The 18,400-nt window shown below is 46.2% G+C and overlaps 1 protein-coding gene across 2 annotated transcripts in view; it reads right to left on the reverse strand.

Annotated features, from left to right (window-relative positions):
- ATG2B (autophagy related 2B) overlaps window positions 1-18,400 on the reverse strand; it is a 1,072,129-nt gene that overhangs the window by 94,935 nt on the left and 958,794 nt on the right. For both annotated transcript variants that reach the window (XM_086937744.1, XM_086937743.1), the window contains exons 39-40: window positions 15,709-15,830; window positions 15,146-15,300 (exon numbers count right to left, since the gene is read on the reverse strand). In XM_086937744.1, the coding sequence (XP_086793870.1) occupies window positions 15,146-15,300; window positions 15,709-15,830 (277 nt within the window). The remainder of the gene's footprint in view (window positions 1-15,145; window positions 15,301-15,708; window positions 15,831-18,400) is intronic.

The following is an 18,400-nucleotide window of genomic DNA, read 5'->3' on the forward strand; positions in this document are numbered from 1 at the left end:
TCCACACCATGAGGGCTGCAAGACAGCTCGGCTCCATCACCCATCCCGCACAAAATAACGACAAACCCTATGCAAATATTGAAAATATAGACAACACACCAGCAAAGAAACAGGGTTAAACATTTTATTAAAAAACTATTTACATAACGTTGGTTTATAAGATGATGTCAGTAGTGGACCGATGTGTGAATAGATCGAAAGCAGCACAAGGCTCCAAGATCCGGATGGCAAGCTCCTGGATGTTGGGTGCCATAGTTTAGAGTTCTGAATTTGAGCCTTTTTCAATGTCTGTGCTTTGTTGAATCAAAATGGCGGCTTGACACAAAGCTGACTCAAGCGTTGCTACTGATGCTATGCAGACCAAAACTGGTTTTCAGTTTGTACATTTTTCTAGATTTTTCAATCCAAGTTTGGTTGACTTTGTAGAACGATGGCTTCAAATTTTCAACATACGGTGTGGTGGCGCTGACTGGGAGGGGGCGCTTCGCTCCTGCCCCCTCCCCAAGTAAGATTTTCATACGTGAAAGTACGTTAATGGTTTTGGTCCCTGAGATGCTTCGATGTCACTGCCATTCTCAAATAGCATAAGTTCTGGATGTTGGGTGCCATAGTTCAGAGTTCTGAGCAGTGCTTGTAACACTGTCTGAAGCTTATTTCCACCTACTGCAGCTTCACTATTCTCAAAGTAAGTGAGTGTCGTTTGTGGACCTGACTGCATTAGAAAACAATGTGATATGTTAGCTTCCTAAACAGCTTGACGGAGGCCCCTGAGGGGCGGTGTGATGGCCATGGACTCGGAGAAGACGCTTGGCTCCGACACCCTCCCCAAGTCTTATAGCACTGGTGTAGCCTGAGATCGCCCCGACATAGGCGGCCGGCTCCCGGGGTCCGGCGGAACTTTTTGCCTTTTGATAACTCTTCAATTCTGGACCTTGTCCCACAATCCGTTTGACCTGAAGACAAGCTGTAGTGGAGCGCCCCTTTACCGTTTTAGTTGGCATTCCGCCCGCTTTTGCTACACTGTGCCTCTTCCGCCATTCAGCTGTTTACCGCCCGCTCTTGCGACTACAGCGTCTCGCTCATCATGTAGTTGAGTTGCTCCCGCTCTTGCGGTGCAGCGATAGGCGGCTGCCACAGGACTCTCAAAATGGCGGCCGGCTCTTCGGTTTTGGGCCTGGTCCACTAAAATGGCCCTGGGACACCTTGGAACTCGGACGCTTCCCTGATAGGGCTTGGGTCCCATTCTCGAAAAGCGTCCCCTCAGCCGTGAAGATTCTACAAAAGTCTTGGGGGCCTCCGACTCCCGCAGGCTTCTGGTGGGGAGCGGCTGCCATGATTGCTCGTGGAATGGCCACGACGGAGCTACGAGATGGTAGTGGTCTCATGCTGACGCCAGCTTTAGTCTGAAACATCCAGAAACACTGTAGACTACCAATTCGATCAGTTCCGGTAGCGCCCCAACATGACCCGGAAGAGAAGAACTTGCCCTCCCCTCTTTGACTGATGGTTCTTGTTGCCTGTCCCCTCTGTTGTCATTTAACAGAACTTTTTGGACTGCTGAAAGGGGTTGTGTTCTGAACGCTGGTTGGTGGAGACATTTTGACTATATTCTTGACCTACGTTGTCGCGTAATGCGTTATATGACACGCCGCGTTAGCGCACCCGGTAGTGATCCGAGGCGCGGCGCGCAGCGCGTAACGTAAGCATAACAGGTCATGTGACTTGTTAATAAAACTTTTCATTGGTTCATTTTACTCTTGTTAATTTAATGATGAAAAGCTTGGTCATATGACCTAAAAATTACGCTTTTTATTGTTTTCGAACAATATTTTTTTTTCAAACATATGTTATAATATTCCAGGCTAATGTACTTTCCCGGAAAATTTACAACTGTCTTGCAAGTAAAATATATTCCTTTTTCGAGAAAAAGGGCGTTTCTTCCTTCCATGACGGAGCCGTTGAGTAAAAGAGATTTGGCCTGCTGTCTTAGTCGCCGATACGCCTGATTATCAGATTCTTATCGATCACTTTATGTTGCAGACATGAAAAACACAACTGCCCTTGACCATTTATCTTTACTGCGTTCCTACATATTATACCTTTTATCCGTCATGTAATTGGACTGCTTTATTTCACTTGCCTTTTACTGATTCGAAAACAGTGACTAAAAGTAAAAACTTTACCAATGTAAATACTACTACTGTGTTTTGTTTTAAAAACCTTTATTGTGAAAATGTCAGTATACAAATACGGGCCTATAACCACGTGGGCCGGCCACGGAGCAAACTGAAATCGTATATGATGAGGAGACATTTACACTGTAGAGGAACGTAACGAGCGGGCCATTAGGTTGCAAGAACTAAGGTGTCTAACAGTTGCGGAATCGGTGGACATACATTTTGTAATTAAAATAGGACACGGCCACTTACAATAACATTTTCTAGATATACATTTGCGGGCAAGGAGTTACGAGTCCCATTTATACCGGCGCCATTTTGGGCGAGGCCGGGCAGGTCCAAGATATAGTCAAAATGTCTCCACCAACCATCGGCCAGACCAGAACCCCTTTCGGCCCTTTATGCTACAAGATGGTGTCTTCCATTCAGAAAATATTGTTGGCAGCATTTTGAAAGGAAACAGAAACAGCCGTTCTCCTAGTGAGTTTCACATTGTTACATTTAGGAAGAATGTTGAAGAGTAGTATGTGGAAAATCTGAAGCCATTTTTCTACAAACTCTCAATCAGACTTGGATGGAAACAAAAAACCTGAAGAATGTACAAACTGAAAACCAATTTTTGTCTGTATAGCATCAACAGTAACGCTTGAGTCAGCTTTGTGTCAAGCCGCCATTTTCATTCAATCAATAGCGTCCCCCTGCACACATTTAGGGACCTGGTCGTGTCTTCAGATGAAACGGATTGTAGGAAAAGAAGCAGAAAGGAAAAGGAAAAAAGTTCCGCCGGACCTCGGGAGCCGGCCGCCCATGTCATGTGCGACCTTTGGCCACACCAGGGCAATAGTGAAGCTGCAGCAGGTGCAAATAAGCTTCAGACAGTCTTACAAGCACTGCTCAGAACTCTCAACTGAGGCACTCAACATCCAGGACTTGCCATTCGGATCTTGGCGCCTTGTGCTGGTTCCGACCTATTCACACATCGGTCCACTACGGACATCACCTCATAAGCCAACGGGGTACCCCACGCCGACTTTCGTCGCAGCATTGTAGGATGGCCACACCAGTGCGGCAACTTGCTGGACACAACATCGGGGCCATCCAGATCTCGGCGCGTTCGACTCACTGTACCGCAACAGTGACCGCAACTCAGCTGGACACGCCGTCTTTCGGCGCAGCATTGTAGGATGGCCACACCAGTGCGGCAATTTGCTGGACACCACCTCGGTGCCATCCGGATCTCGGCGCGTTCGAGTCACTGTACCGCAACAGTGACCGCAATTCAGCTGGACACGCCGTCTTTCAGCGCAGCATTGTAGGATGGCCACACCAGTGCGGCAATTTGCTGGACACCACCTCGGTGCCATCCGGATCTTGGCGCGTTCGAGTCACTGTACCGCAACAGTGACCGCAATTCAGCTGGACACGCCGTCTTTCGGCACAGCATTGTAGGATGGCCACACCAGTGCGGCAATTTGCTGGACACCACCTCGGTACCATCCGGATCTCGGCCCGTTGTGCTGCCTTCGGCCTATTCGCACATCGGTCCGCTACTGACGCCACCTCACGTGCCAACGGATTTTCTACGCTTTTTGTAGCCCTATGCCGCATAACAGGTCATGTGACTTGTTTATAAAACTTTTCATTGGTTCATTTTACTTTTGGTTTCCTAAAGATGGAAGGCTTGGTCATATGACCTAAAAATAACACTTTTCATTGGTTTAGAACATTTTTTTTTCCCAAACGATGAAAGCCCCACCTTGTTTCTGGATCATTCAGACTGAAGCTGGCGTCAGCATGAGAGCACCACCATCTCGTGGCTCCGTCGTGGTCATTCCGCGAGCAATCATGGCAGCCGCTCCCCACCGGAAGCCTGCGGGAGTCGGGGGCCCCCAAGACTTTTGTAGAATCTTCACGGCTGAGGGGACGCTTTTCGAGAATGGAGCCCAAGCCCTAGCAGGCAAGCGTCCGAGTTCCAAGGTGTCCCAGGGCCATTTCAGTGGACCAGGCCCAAAACCGAGGAGCCGTCCGCCATTTTAAGAGCCACGTGGCAGCCGCCTATCGCTGCACTGCAAGAGTGGGAGGAACTCAACAACATGGTGAGCGAGACGCTGTAGCCGCAAGAGCGGGCGCAACTCAGCTAGATGGCCGCCACCTGGGGAGGCCCGTTCACGCCGCCTCCCCCACCCCCGGGCCGCCGCACGCCAATTTTCGGAGCAGCATTGTAGGATACCAAAACCAGTGCGGCAGTTTACTGGACATCACCTGGGTGCCTGTCGTACATGTTGTGTCAGCCATGTGACACTGGACACAGTCCCATCAACATCTCAACGCGTTCTGCTGCCTTGGGACTATTCGCACAACAGACCGCTACTGACGAGGCCTCCCCCCGCACCACCCGGGACGCCCCACGCTGTTTTTCTGTGCTGCATTGTAGGATCCCAAAACCAGTGCGGCACCCAGGCGACATCACCTGGGTGCCGTCCAGAACTCTGCACGTTGTGCTGCCTTGGGACTATTCGCACAAAAGACAGCTTCTAACCATTGTTGCTTTTTGTGTTGAAAAATGTTTAAATGTTTTTAGTTTTTGTTCCGTTCGTTATAGTTAATAGTTAATAAAGTTTTATAATCTTACTTTGTTGGAGTGTTATCTATTTTTTTTAAAACGGGTGAATGGGGCCTTGAATCGGGTTATTGTCATGTGTGGGCTTTGGAAGTGTGCTGCTGCAGGATCGGACATTTCAAACTCAAATGCACGTTCTTTTTCTTACCTTTCCGAAGCATGGAGCGCAATAGCAGGCAGAGAAAGGGTGATGCACGTGTTGAACACTACCTGACCTGGCAAGTTGCTGGCAGTGCCCCCCCGCCCGCTCCTGAAAGAGGGCACACACACACCGCCGCCCCGAGTACTTCACAAATCTTTAAAAGACCATGCGCTTGTTCATGAGGCTTAAATGGTTTATCACCTCTTCTAGAACCCCTGCATCGACCCTCTGACGTTTCCTGGAAAAATTACCATGTAACACAATACCAAGACCTGTCAGCTGAAACCCCCAAGGAATCGTGGGGCATATTATCAAGGGGGTTTATCTCCGCTTTTTTGGCTTTAAAAGCCATGAAAGCGGAGATAAAATTATCTCCCTATTACCAAGCTGTCGCTAACACCAGTTAGTGACAGCTAAAAGGAGATAGCGACCATCTTGGGCCCCGCTTTGCATGTCAGTGATACTTATCACTAATGACATGCAAAGTGGCGTGCCAAGATGTTAGCGACTGGAAACAGTCCCTAACATCGCTATCTTCTATTACCAACTTTTGGAGATATTCGCGCTAAGCGCGAATATCTCCAAAATCTAACACCTGCCCTGAGCAGTTCTTAGCCATGTTATCCAATGGGAGGTGGATAACATGGCTAAGAGCATTTGCTTGATAATACATGAATATCGCTGACTTTTCTGCGATAATAGCAAGGTTTATCTGCGATAAAAATCGCCGATGTGCGGCGATAATTTTTGTCTCTAAACAAGTTAGAGACAAAAATTATCGCTAGTTGTTCGTAATATGCCCCCGGGTTTTTGCTTGCAGAAATCGGGAGGCGGGAGACAAGCACTGAAATCAGTAGTCACACGCCTGAATCGGGAGGGTTGGCATGTCTGAATTCTCTACAGCTGGGGCCATAAACTACATCCGCAGGGGTAGGTGATAGCCTGGGACCAGCCTGGCATCTAAAATGGCTGCCGTGCACGACAAAATTGTGGCATTGGAAAAAAGGCAAGATGGCGCAGCCGCTGGAAGAGATGTATCAACATATATCAGCCTCCTCAGCCACCCTCAGGAAACATAGGGGATTAGGATACGTCTCCCGCACCCCCTTATACCTAGTAATTTAATTAACGAAGCACAAAATGGCGAATTCCCGTTTCGCTACCAGTTTGCGGCCCAGTTCGCGGCCCGTGAAGCGCTTCTACCGTGAAAAATCATTTTTTTTTTCTTTTTCCCACGGGACCCTTTAATAACCCCAACAACATTCCTAGGGGGTCAAGAGGGGGATACCTTGCCCCCTTTCATTAAATTCCCCCTTAGTTTTTCACCTCTTCTTCTCTCTCGATCCTACCGAGAGACAAGATGGCGGCCGCTCCGGACTGTCACGCAGCAAAAAAAAAAAAAAAGCTCACGCACAGCCGCTGGAAAAGATGTATCAACATATATCAGCCTCCTCAGCCACCCTCAGGAAACATAGGGGATTAGGATACGTCTCCCGCACCCCCTTATACCTAGTAATTTAATTAACGAAGCACAAAATGGCGAATTCCCGTTTCGCTACCAGTTTGCGGCCCAGTTCGCGGCCCGTGAAGCGCTTCTACCGTGAAAAATCATTTTTTTTTTCTTTTCCCCACGGGACCCTTTAATAACCCCAACAACATTCCTAGGGGGTCAAGAGGGGGATACCTTGCCCCCTTTCATTAAATTCCCCTTTCGTTTTTCACCTCTTCTTCTCTCTCGATCCTACCGAGAGACAAGATGGCGGCCGCTCCGGACTGTTTAGAATGTTGACAGACACCGGAGAGCCAATCAGCTTTCTGCGCGCAAAGTTCCGAAACGCGGAAAGTAAGCGGACCGGATCGCTGCCCGGAGCGCTGTTACAGATATATATCTTGATTTAAACGTTAATTTCTCAAAATCCACTGAAGCACATATATTGAGACCTAGCAAAGGCACATCGGGCTAACAGTCCCTACAATTTTGCCAAGTTTCGTGCAAATCCATTCAGCCGTTCGAGCTAAAAGTGAGTCCAACCGCCCTATGGAAAACTCAATGTAAAAAACGCGTTTTGGGACCCCCCTTTTTTCTCAGCCCCCCCTTGACGAAACCCCCCCAAATTTTCAGGGGCTGCTCAGAAACAAAATGTGCCATTTTCCTGAAAATTTCAGCCGATTCCGTCCACAAACGCCAAAGTTATTAGACATAGAATTTTCAGAAATCCCATAGGGAATTAATCCTAACTATATATACCTACTGGCGATAGCCAGTAGGTAATATATATATATATATATATATATATATATATATATATATATATATATATATATATATATATATATATATATATATATATATATATATATATATATATATATATATATATACATAGATAGATAGATAAACCATAAGAGGTACAAAAGAAGAAAAAATTAGGCCTAGACCTCATATTATCATGTAGCTTATGGACCTCCTTATGTAAAAAGACCCAAATAGAGCCCCAACCAATCAGATCAGCCTCACCCTCTAGAACCTTCCTGAGAGAGCTCAGAGCCTCAGATTTTCGTAGCCGTTGCATAGCTATAATAACATATCCAAAAAGGGTGAGCTTTCCCAGGGGAAGTGGGTGGGCGCATGGGAAACTATGAAAGTTACCAATACTGGAGAACCAAAGTTACAGGTAAGTAACTTGTTTCTTACTCCAGTATAGGAACTTTCATAGATTCCCATAGCTTGTATCAGAATAGATAGCAGTTAGCATGCTTAGCACATTTCGTTCATCAATTGTAAAATTAACACCATACAATATGCCATAAAGTCAACATACTGTCATAAGACGGTTAGATAACAGCATAAACAACGATATGTGAAAGAACAGGAAGGAGGGTAGAAAGGAAAGCTCACCGCTCACTGGAAGAGATTCCTCAGGACTGCTTGACCAACAGCAGCATCACACTTAGCAGAGGAGTCCAGGCAGTAGTGCCTTGTGAAGGAGTGGGCACTGCTCCAGGTGGCCGCTCTGCAGATGTCCTTAATCGATACTCCTGCAAACAGCGCCGTCGAAGATGAAATAGATCTAGTGGAGTGTGCTTTAACCTGTCCTTCCAGCGGCTTCCCCGCTGCCTGGTGGCAGAAACGGATTGCACTAGAGATCCATCTAGAAATCCCTTGTTTTGATAGAGGAAACCCCTTTCGTGGGGCCCCAAAAGCCACAAACAGTTGAAGTGATTTTCTAAAACCAGCAGTGCGTTGAAGATAGAATTTTAAACATCTTTGGACGTCTAGTAAATGAAGTGTCCTCTCAGCCGGAGTCGAAGGCCGAGGAAAGAATGAATTTAGGACCACCGGTTCATTCAGATGAAAGTCCGTAGGAACCTTCGGAATACATTTGGGGTTCATTCGAAGTATCAAAGTATAATTTTTGAACTGCAAAAAAGGTTTCCTTGATGGTCAGAGCCTGTAGTTCCCCCACTCTCCTTGTGGAGGTAAGAGCGAGGAGAAGAGCCACCTTGCATGACAAGAATTCTAAGTCAGACCTACGGATTGGCTCAAATGGAGGTCTCATTAGTTGAGCCAGGACCCCGTTTAGTTGCCATACAGGGGGTGGAGGCCGGACTGGCGGAAACACTCTAAACAGCCCTTTCACGAATTGTTGAATGACTCTTGCCGACAAAAGAGAAGGACCCAACCTTGTCCTTCTATATCTGGAAATTGCCGCTAGGTGGACTTTGATGGAAGAATGGGCAAGGCCTGCATGTGCTAATGAGAAGATATATGGCAAGAGTTGATGCGGAGCTGACGAAAAAGGGTGAACTCCTTCTCGCTGACACCATAAATAGAATCGTTTCCACTTTGCTTTATAAGTCTTGGTCGTGCTAGGAGCCCGTGCTTGAGCTAAAATATTCCTAAATTCGGCAGAAATGTCTAAATCTCAGAACTCTCTGTGCTCAGGAGCCATGCTGCCAATTGAAGCGAGTTCGGGTTCGGGTGTAGAACCTGGCCGTTGGACATTGACAGAACAGACTGGCTGGACCGTAGATGTATGGGATGGTCCTGCGACAGAAGGAGGAGTTCCGTGAACCAAAACTGGCGAGCCCAGGAAGGAGCCACCAGAATCATCCTGCATCGGTCCATCTTCAGCTTCCTGAGGACCCGAGGAATCAGGGGAAACGCAGGAAAGGCGTAAACAAATGCGCCGGACCAAGACATCAAAAGCGCATTTCCCAGCGATCCCCGATGGTGTTCCCTGCTTGCATAAAACCGGCATTTTTTGTTTGAAGGAGTGGTGAACAGATCGATCGCTGGAGTACCCCAGCGGGCAAAGATCTCCTTGTCCACGGAATTCCCACTTGTGAAAAATCGCTTTTAGGCGGCTTAGTGTATCCGCTTTTGTATTGCACACACCCGGGAGATGTTCCGCCACGACAGTGATGTTTCGTGAAATTGCCCATTCCCACAGTAGCTGAGCTTCCTTGGAAAGCTGCGGCGATCTTGTGCCTCCCTGTTTGTTGACATAGTGCATAGCTGTGCAGTTGTCCGTACGCACTAGGATGGAGGAATTTGTTATCCTTGGAAGGAAAGCCAACAGAGCCAAACGAATGGCTGTCAGCTCCAGAACATTTATATGAAGACGACGTTCCACTGGCGTCCAATGCCCACTGACTTGGAGATCCTGCATGACCGCTCCCCAACCTTGAAGGGAGACATCTGTTGTAATGATGCGAGGAGCCGGAGGCATCATGAAGCTGAGACCCACTGAGAGGTGAGATTCCTTTATCCACCAGGCAGCCGCCTGTCTCATTTGTAGGGTGACGGTAACCTTATAGTTGAACGAACCGTCCACTTGCCTCCACTGAAGGTCTAGCTGCTCCTGTAAGGGTCGCATTCACAGCCTGCAGTGCGGAATCAATTGAATACAAGAGGAGATCGACTCCAGAAGAGACTTGTACATCCTGACCGATACTGAATGCTTCCTCCGGAGCAGACGGACAGAAGAAATGAGTTTGGCTTGTCTCAATTTTGACGGGAAGGCTTTGCAGGAATGCATGTTGAGAAGTGCGCCCAGGAATTTTACCGAATTGACCGATTTTTCCCTGTTGAGCCGGAAGCCCAGCTGGTCGAACAGACGCAAACATGTGTCTACTGCCCTCGTTGCCGCCTGATGACTTGGGGCCTTCAGCAACCAGTCGTCCAAGTACGGGAAGACTTCTAGCGACTGCCTTCTCAGAAACGCTGCCACCAGGGCCAGCACCTTCGTGAAAATCTGCGGCGCGGACCTTAACCCAAATGGGAGCACCCTGAATTGGAAGTGACTCTTCCCCACTGTGAAGCGAAGGAAACGTCTGTGAGCTGGGTGGATCGGGATATGGAAGTAGGCATCTTCTAGGTCTAGCGTTGCCATAAAGTCGCCTGAATTCAGGAGGCGTAAGATGTCCTGGAGTGAGATCATCCGAAATGAAAGTTTCACGAGATAGGTGTTGAGCTCCCTTAAGTCCAGGATCGGACGCCACTTGTCCTTTGTTTTGCGAATCAGAAAAAACCTGGAATAGAAGTCTTTGCCTCTTTGCGATAGAGGGGCACGTTGGATCGCCCCTTTTTGAAGCATTTGTTGAACTTGCAATCGCAGAAGGCTTAGATGTGTCGAATTGGTGTCGTGGGGAGCTCTGTACGGTGGAATATCCTGGAACTCTAATGTGTGCCCATGACGGATGATGTTCAATACCCATTGATCCGATGTTATATGTTCCCAGCTGTTTAGATGTTGTGAGATCCTGCCTCCCACTGGTGACACATGGGGCGGAGGAACAGTTGGCAGAGTCAGGAGGCCGCTATTTACGCTTGGAGGCGTCCCTGCCTTGACGCCCTTGTCGTCCACGTGAGGCTTGGCGAGAGAAAGATGATGATTGTGATTGTCGCTGAGAATACTGATTAGAGTACTGCGGTTTGTACGATTGCGACTGCTGAGAATAGCCTTGCTGTTGGTAACCCCCTATGGTCGTTGTGAAGCCTCTTCCCCTTACTCCACGGAAAGGTGACCTATACGGCAGGGTGCCCTGGGACCGAGCCGTTTCTGTGTCCTTCTTTATTCCTTGTAGAGTGTCATCAACATGCTTCCCGAACAGCATGTCTCCATCAAAGGGGAAGTCCAGGATCGTGTTCTGGACTTAAGGACGAAACCAAGTCACTCGCAACCAACCCTGCCTTCTGAGAACCGCTGCTCCACCTAGAGCGCGGAAAGCGGTGGTCGGGATGTCCATCGCGCAGTCTATTATCTCCGATGAGGAGCGTTGTCCCTCCTCCAAGATCTTCTGGGCCTCAGCTTTGGGATCGTTAGGAAGTTGGTCCAGGTAGGCTGAAACGTCGCTCCACATCTGACGGTCGTAACGACCCAAGATTACTAAGGCATTGGAAGCCCTGACCAGCAAACTAGCTATAGATGAAACGCTTCCCAGAGTTATCTAATCGTCTTCCATCCCTGTCAGGTGGAGCTGTTAGAGGAGCCGAAGGGTTGTGCGACTTCAGTTGAGCTGCTTGCGATATAACCGAATACGGTCTTGGTTGACCAATAAAGCAAGCTGGAGTGGTATTCGGAGCCTTATACTTTTTCTCCTAACGCGGGAGAACAGGAATGACCATAGCCGGCGTCTGCATCACCTTCTTTCCCTCTTCCCATATGTGGTCCACGATGGGAATGGATCGAACGGCCTTGCGATAGGGCTCTTTAAAATCGTACAGAAAACAATCCGACGAAGTAGAAGGCATGGCGGGCTTAAAACGCGCAGTGGCCCTCTCCATCAGGTTGTGAAAACCTCCCACATCCACCGGAGGCGAGTCTATCAGATCCGGTACTGGGAATGCCGGGTCCAAAATTACGTATTCGTCCCATTCAACATCAGGATCTGGGGCCTGAGTATCTCCTTGGTCATCATCTGAAGAGTCTACACGCGTAGGTTCCACCCGCTGAGGAACCTCTCCAGTTTCCTGCACTTGCGGGAGTGGCAAAGACGGAGCAGCAGATGAGACTGGTCATTCCTGCGTCTGCCCTTCAATCGGGCGCGATGCATCTCTGCGTCGATACTCCTCCAGCATAGATCGTAAGTCCTCCAGCAAAGTGACCGGCATTGAAACTATGCCCCGCTGATCCGGTGTTTGCTGGTATGGAACACAGTCTTGTTGCTGCTGTCCGTAATAATATTCATTGTCTGACTCGGAGTCATTATATTTGACTTGCAATTGGGATGGACTATAAGCATCTCCAAAGACACCATTGTCCTCCTCAGAGTACTCTTCCTCGTCGAACAATAGGGCCGGAGACAATGGGGTTGCCTTCCTCAGCGAAGTCATATCCGGAGTAATTCGCCTTTTCCTGCAGATCTGTACCTTCACAAACATCGACGGTGCCGTCGTCGAGATCGTCGACGGTAAAACTGCCGCCGTCGACACCACCGTCGTCGTCGACAGGGTTGTCCTCGTCGACAAGGTCGTCGTCGACGTTGTGGTCGTCGACGTGTTCGTCGTCGACGCTGGTCTGGACAACATCGTCGACGGTGACATCCTCGTTGTCGTCGACGATACTACCTTCGTCGACGGCAAATTCTTCGTCGACGGCAAAGAAGATGAAGTCCTCGACGGTACACTCGATAACGATGTGGAAGCCGTCGTCGACGATGTCTTAGACACCTTAGCCTTGCCAACTGAAGAAGCCTCAACAGCTGGTTTCTTGAAAGGCTTGGAGACTTCAGCCTGATGGGGTGGCCCAGCCGAGCCATCTCCCCCTTTTCTTGTCTTCGGTACCTGAGGTACCGGCCCCTCCCTCTCCTTTTCACTTGCGTGAGGAGATTCGCCGGGCCCAGGCTTGCCAGAACTGTCAGAGATCCCATGCACAGCCTTAGAGGGGGGTTCAGAAGAAACTGACGCAGATGACCTACCCCTCTTCTGTGACCGTCGTGAGGAAATAGATGAAGAAGCATCCTCATCATCACTTGAAATTACACCATCTCTCATCTTTATCTTTTGCAGCCAAGTTAATAGACGCCCCTCACGGTCACGCGGGGTCTTCGTAGAAAAGGTCTGGCAGATCTTACAATCCGCCACCTTATGGTCTGGATATAAGCAGTATATACAGTCTTTGTGCTTATCCTCAGCAAAAAGTCGTTTTTTAGAACAAGTGGCACAAGGCCTGAAAAGGCTTTTCTTTTCCTTGTCAGCCATCTAAAAGTTTCCACAAACAAATCCTGTCAAGAATAGTAGAAAAGTACCTCAAGAAGAAAAACTAGAGCAGAGCTCTAAGGAGACTCCCTATTACCAAAGTGCGGTAGAAAATCTGAGGCTCTGAGCTCTCTCAAGAAGGTTCCAGAGGGTGAGGCTGATCTGATTGGTTGGGGCTCTATTTGGGTCTTTTTATATAAGGAGTACTATAAGCTACAAAATAATATGAGGCCTAGGCCTATTTTTTTCTTCTTTTGTACCTCTTATGGTTTATCTATCTATCTATCTATCTATCTATATCTATATATATATATATCTATCTATCTATCTATCTATCTATCTATCTATCTATCTATCTATATCTATATATATATATATATATATATATATATATATATATATATATATATATATATATATATATATATATATATATATATATATATATATATATATATATATATATATATATTTTTTTTTTTTTTTTTTTTACCGAGGCTCCTATTCCGATGACGGGGAATGATACAAGCTATGGGAATCTATGAAAGTTCCAATACTGGAGTAAAGTAACTGATGTCAGCGTCTAGATGTGGCGTTTATATGCAGCTCTGTTTGCGACTTCAAGACTGAACGAAGTCAACACAGAGCAGCTCAGAGCCACCTACCAAAGCACTGGAGAATTGATGTGTAAAAGTTTCCAGACCCAATCTGGAACCTGAAAATACTCTAAAGGTGCTAAATCTACAGTTAGAAGCATTGTACAGTAAAGTATATAGGCCTGATTCCTATCAATGCTTTTTTAGGTTTGGCTCACAGCTCCGTCAACATGATAGAGCCGTCCATTAAACTCTTTTTTTTGTTACTTCCAAAAAAAAAATCCCAAAGCAGGTTTTTATTTTAGAAAATAAAAAACGTTCCCGTCTTCATGGGAGCTACCTCCCATGGCAAGGGGGGAATGTTTAGTTTTTTACTAGCCATTACCACCTGGGCTCTCCTGGCAATGACAGTCAGTGAAACAACAAAGCTATACGTCTGCCCATCTAAATTCGGCGGGTGGACATAAAGCCATTTCTCCAACAGCCATTACTCTGTCTGGACGCCAGAGAAGTATGACCACTGCAGAGATGGAGTAGTCGCCATCGTTGCCAAACTATTATCCACCAGAATCTAAATTTAGCCGGCAAACCATTAAATTGGCGGCAAGGATTCACCGTCATGACAGGGTATGCTTACCGCCAATATAAATCTGGCCCATAATTACTATTCTTAACTCCAACTATATAAACTATGAGATGTACTGATTAGGTTAATGTAGTGTATGGGATACTACTGGACAGAGGAAGGATACCCATATTATCACTTTAATTACATTTCTTCATTAGAGGTACCATTATTATATACATAACGGACCTGCCCAATCTTTCATTTGGTGTTTCCCATGAAGCTTCAAATGCAACTGAGGTACTGGGTTGGTGCAGACACTAGGAGTTTAGGTGGGCTCTTAGGTCCCTAAGTAACATAAGCATAACCTAATTCCAGGTGCAATATCTGCATGAGTTCCTTACTCTCTCTGTCACTGTATGCCCTTCATTAAAAAAAAATCACTAATTATACTTATTAATTTGTAATTCTTTCTGGAATTTGATAGATTGGGAGAAATATGTGTATTTGTCATAAAGATAGCAAAGATACACAGCCAAGTTTCCATTAAAAAGAGCGCAATTACTCCCACCTTTCATATTACTGAACAGTAACTTGTTTTTAAATAGAGATTTATGCTGTACTCCTTCTATTGCTAAGCGCCAAACATAACACATGCAACAATTATCCAATTTAATGATATTTCAAAAAAGTGAATTAAGTCACTGTACGTGGTGGATGCCCTAAAACAAATTTGAATATTTAATGACAACAGTGAACAGTATTAGTTATTTTACAATCTATAAAATTGATGGCTTGTGACAGCTAAAATCTGTATTGCACATATAAACTGGAAAATGTACCTGAATTGTCTGAACCATTCTGTTTGTAAGTTCCAAGGCGGCCATTGCAGTAGAAGTACCAAATGAAGCTGCACCTCTCTGGAATCCTCTTACAATTCGCCCATCCTTCCGATATTGCTCTATTGGTAACCAAACCAAGTCCTTGAGACCTTGAACTAAAATAACAGATGCACATTTACCAGTGAACAGAGGAAAGAAGAATTCTTGTACACAATTAAATGCATTAGAAAACACGTGCACAAGGAAATCTTTAAGTACACTTTAATGGGAAATGTCAAGCATTCATTTACTTTATTTTAAAAATGTGTTTTAGTCAGTTGCAGTGCCCAGAAGATCGAAGGGAAGCCTAAATACTAAAATTAATAAAGTATTAATTAAAAAAAAAAAATTCTTCTCACTTACGATCGTACTCCAAAAATATCTTCAATTTGAAAGACAGTTGAGAGAATTTTACCGTTCTTTAACCACTTTCAAGATATATAAACAGAAAGGTAAATGTACAATAGAAGAATTTACAGGGACTACGCACAAAAATGAACCTAAATCAAGCAGGTTAAACTCACCCAATTGAACTAATGAGTGCATGGGTCCAACTCCTCCCAGAATTCCTGGCAGCTGACTTTTCTTGATGTCATTGAGCCATTCGTTAATAGCATAGGCAAATAGTTTATCCACACCAAGTAATCTGTAATACATGGTAATCATTATGGAGCTGCCACTCTTCATTCATTTAATTATCTGTCAGTTAATCAAAAAAGGTTACCACTTTTGTAGGCGAAAGTTAAACTGCAAGACATGTTGGTGAAAAGAAACAGGCCCTTCGGCAAAAAAATTGCATGTATCACAAATTCCTTAATCACCCACAGATTACGGTGCTCTTGCTCCCACACAACATGTTAGGAAGTGAACGCACAACAATCGAGGAAGGCTTCTGAGAAAGGTGTTACGGTTTAGCAAAAATTGATCGTGAAGGCTCAGAACTAGCATCTTATCCTCGCTTACAGGCACTACCTTCACCTCATATGTCACCAACCACCCCAGCGCACTTCACATTTTTTTCTAGATTTGGCATCAACCAACATCTTTTAAATATACTAAAATTGTACATACTTACTTACAAAGAGGCTCTAAGGAGCCCTTTTTAGGTTTCGCTGCACAGTGCTTGTGATTAGGTTTTGTATGAACGCCGCTTGAGCTGTGCTTGGGAAATCTATTGTATTTACTTAATCTTAAAAGGGGCTTCCATCCTGCCCTTACTTTTCATTTGCTCCTGTGCTTTCCACATACTTTTCCTCCATTTCTGTTAGTTGTAGCATACTACTTTCTGTTGTTCCTCATGTGTTTCTATTATCAGTGTCCCAAGGCCCATGTATTCCTTTCATCCGCTTTGGTGGAACTATTTTAAGCTTGTAAGCACCCCCTGCTGTCACTACAAGATATACATCCTTGCTTTGAAGTTAAAGCGCTGCAAACCGAGCAACTTGTGGAGCACCAGCAGCCAGCAGGAACACCGCATCAGAGGTCGGAGCTTTCAGAGATCCTGCTCTCGGCCATATCAAAGGTATTTGCTTGACTGAGCATGTTGGAAGAGTGAACTGCACCCCTCACAGCTATGTGCCTGGCTTCGCTGATTTATTCCGAGAGTGCATACTTCTGCAGTACTGTCTTTATGCGCTCTTTCAACATATGCACCCAGTAATTCCAACAAGATGTGCATGTGGAAGATGCTCCAATAACTGGTAAGAAAATTAAATTATGACTAATGCATTGGGAGGTAGGTGCTGAAAGTTGTTAGCCGCATTCTCTTTTTGCGCAAACTGTCTTTGGTGTGTCTTGTTCCCCCGTACCCTCCTGTCTTCTACCCTGCCTGCACTCTCTATTTCACTCTGCATCCTCTTCTGCCCCATTCGCTCTGTATGACCCCCCTTTCTTCTCTGCTCAACACCTTCTTTCCACCACACCTCTTCTCTTTCTGTTACATCTCTAGTTTTGCTTGAGATTTGTAGGCTTTCTTTCCCTCAGTCCTAGGTCAAAATGCAGAAAAATGAAGTATGCTACGAGCACCTTCCTAATCTACCCCCTCTATCCCCTCCCACTGCCGCCGCCGCCTCCTCTGAATTCCCGAAAATGAAAATCTATGTTGGAATGTTCTTCAGCTGCTTTTTGTGGGATCCTAAATAGGTCTTAAAGTCGTTCACACCCAGGTGTTCAAGTCAGGCCACTAAAACAGCTTCCCAAAGGGATTAGTGCCAATGAAGAGCCCTGGACACAAAGGTCTCTTTTGGTTGAATAGACTCCCTGTGTCCCTTGTATGGAGAAGGCAAAGTACGTAGAAAGGACACACAAAATTCATTGTGATATCAGTGCCATGGCGAAGCTGGTGAAACATCATAGAGGAATAAGAACCTGTTTCATGCATCTGTTCGCAAACGTCCACTCGAAGGCTCAAATCACAGTCTTTCATCCTTACCAGGATTTTATAATATATATCAGCAGTCAGGAGGTTGAGGTTTTGGACTTGAGAGTCTATATTAAGGACAACACAATTGATACCTGTATCAATAGAAAGTCCACTGCAGGGAACTCAACATTACATGCTAACAGTTGTTTCAGTCCCATCATACAGCACATAACCACCTCCAAGCTCCAGCACCTGTCCCTTGAACGCGCATACCCATTGGCATACGCGTGGACTGCTTATCGAAGCGGGGCTCTTTCATGGCCAGGACCAGCCGTTTCAAATCCAACAGCAAAAGTTTCCCCAACCAAAGAGCCTTCATTCAGGTAAATTCTGCTTTTGGAAATTTTACTGGAGGCTGCAGAAATGACGAGTGGAACACTTCACAGCTCTAAATAAAACAAACAAGCTTGACGCGTTTCATGTGTGTAGCACTTTTTCAAAGACAATGTTCCAAAGATCAGCACAGACATAGGTACAACTTAGTTCCTTATCCGACATCCAGCACCAGTGGGCGTGGCCGACCGCACGGCTTCCTGGACTCTGTAGTTGCACTTCAGTATATTGCCACAGTGAGCTGGTGCGCTGTCTTTGCAGTATGTTGCAAATTCCGTCCCCAGTGGGTTGCTGTGTTGTTTCAGTCCCATCATACAGCACATAACCGCCTCCAAGCTCCAGCACCTGTCCCTTGAACGCCCATGCCCGCAGGCATACGCGGGGACTGCTTATCGCAGCGGGGCTCTTTCACGGCCGGGACCAGCCATTTCAAATTCAACAGCAAAAGTTTCCCCAACAAA

The sequence above is a fragment of the Lissotriton vulgaris genome, chromosome 9 (assembly GCF_964263255.1).
Source record: "Lissotriton vulgaris chromosome 9, aLisVul1.2, whole genome shotgun sequence".
NCBI lineage: Eukaryota > Metazoa > Chordata > Amphibia > Caudata > Salamandridae > Lissotriton > Lissotriton vulgaris.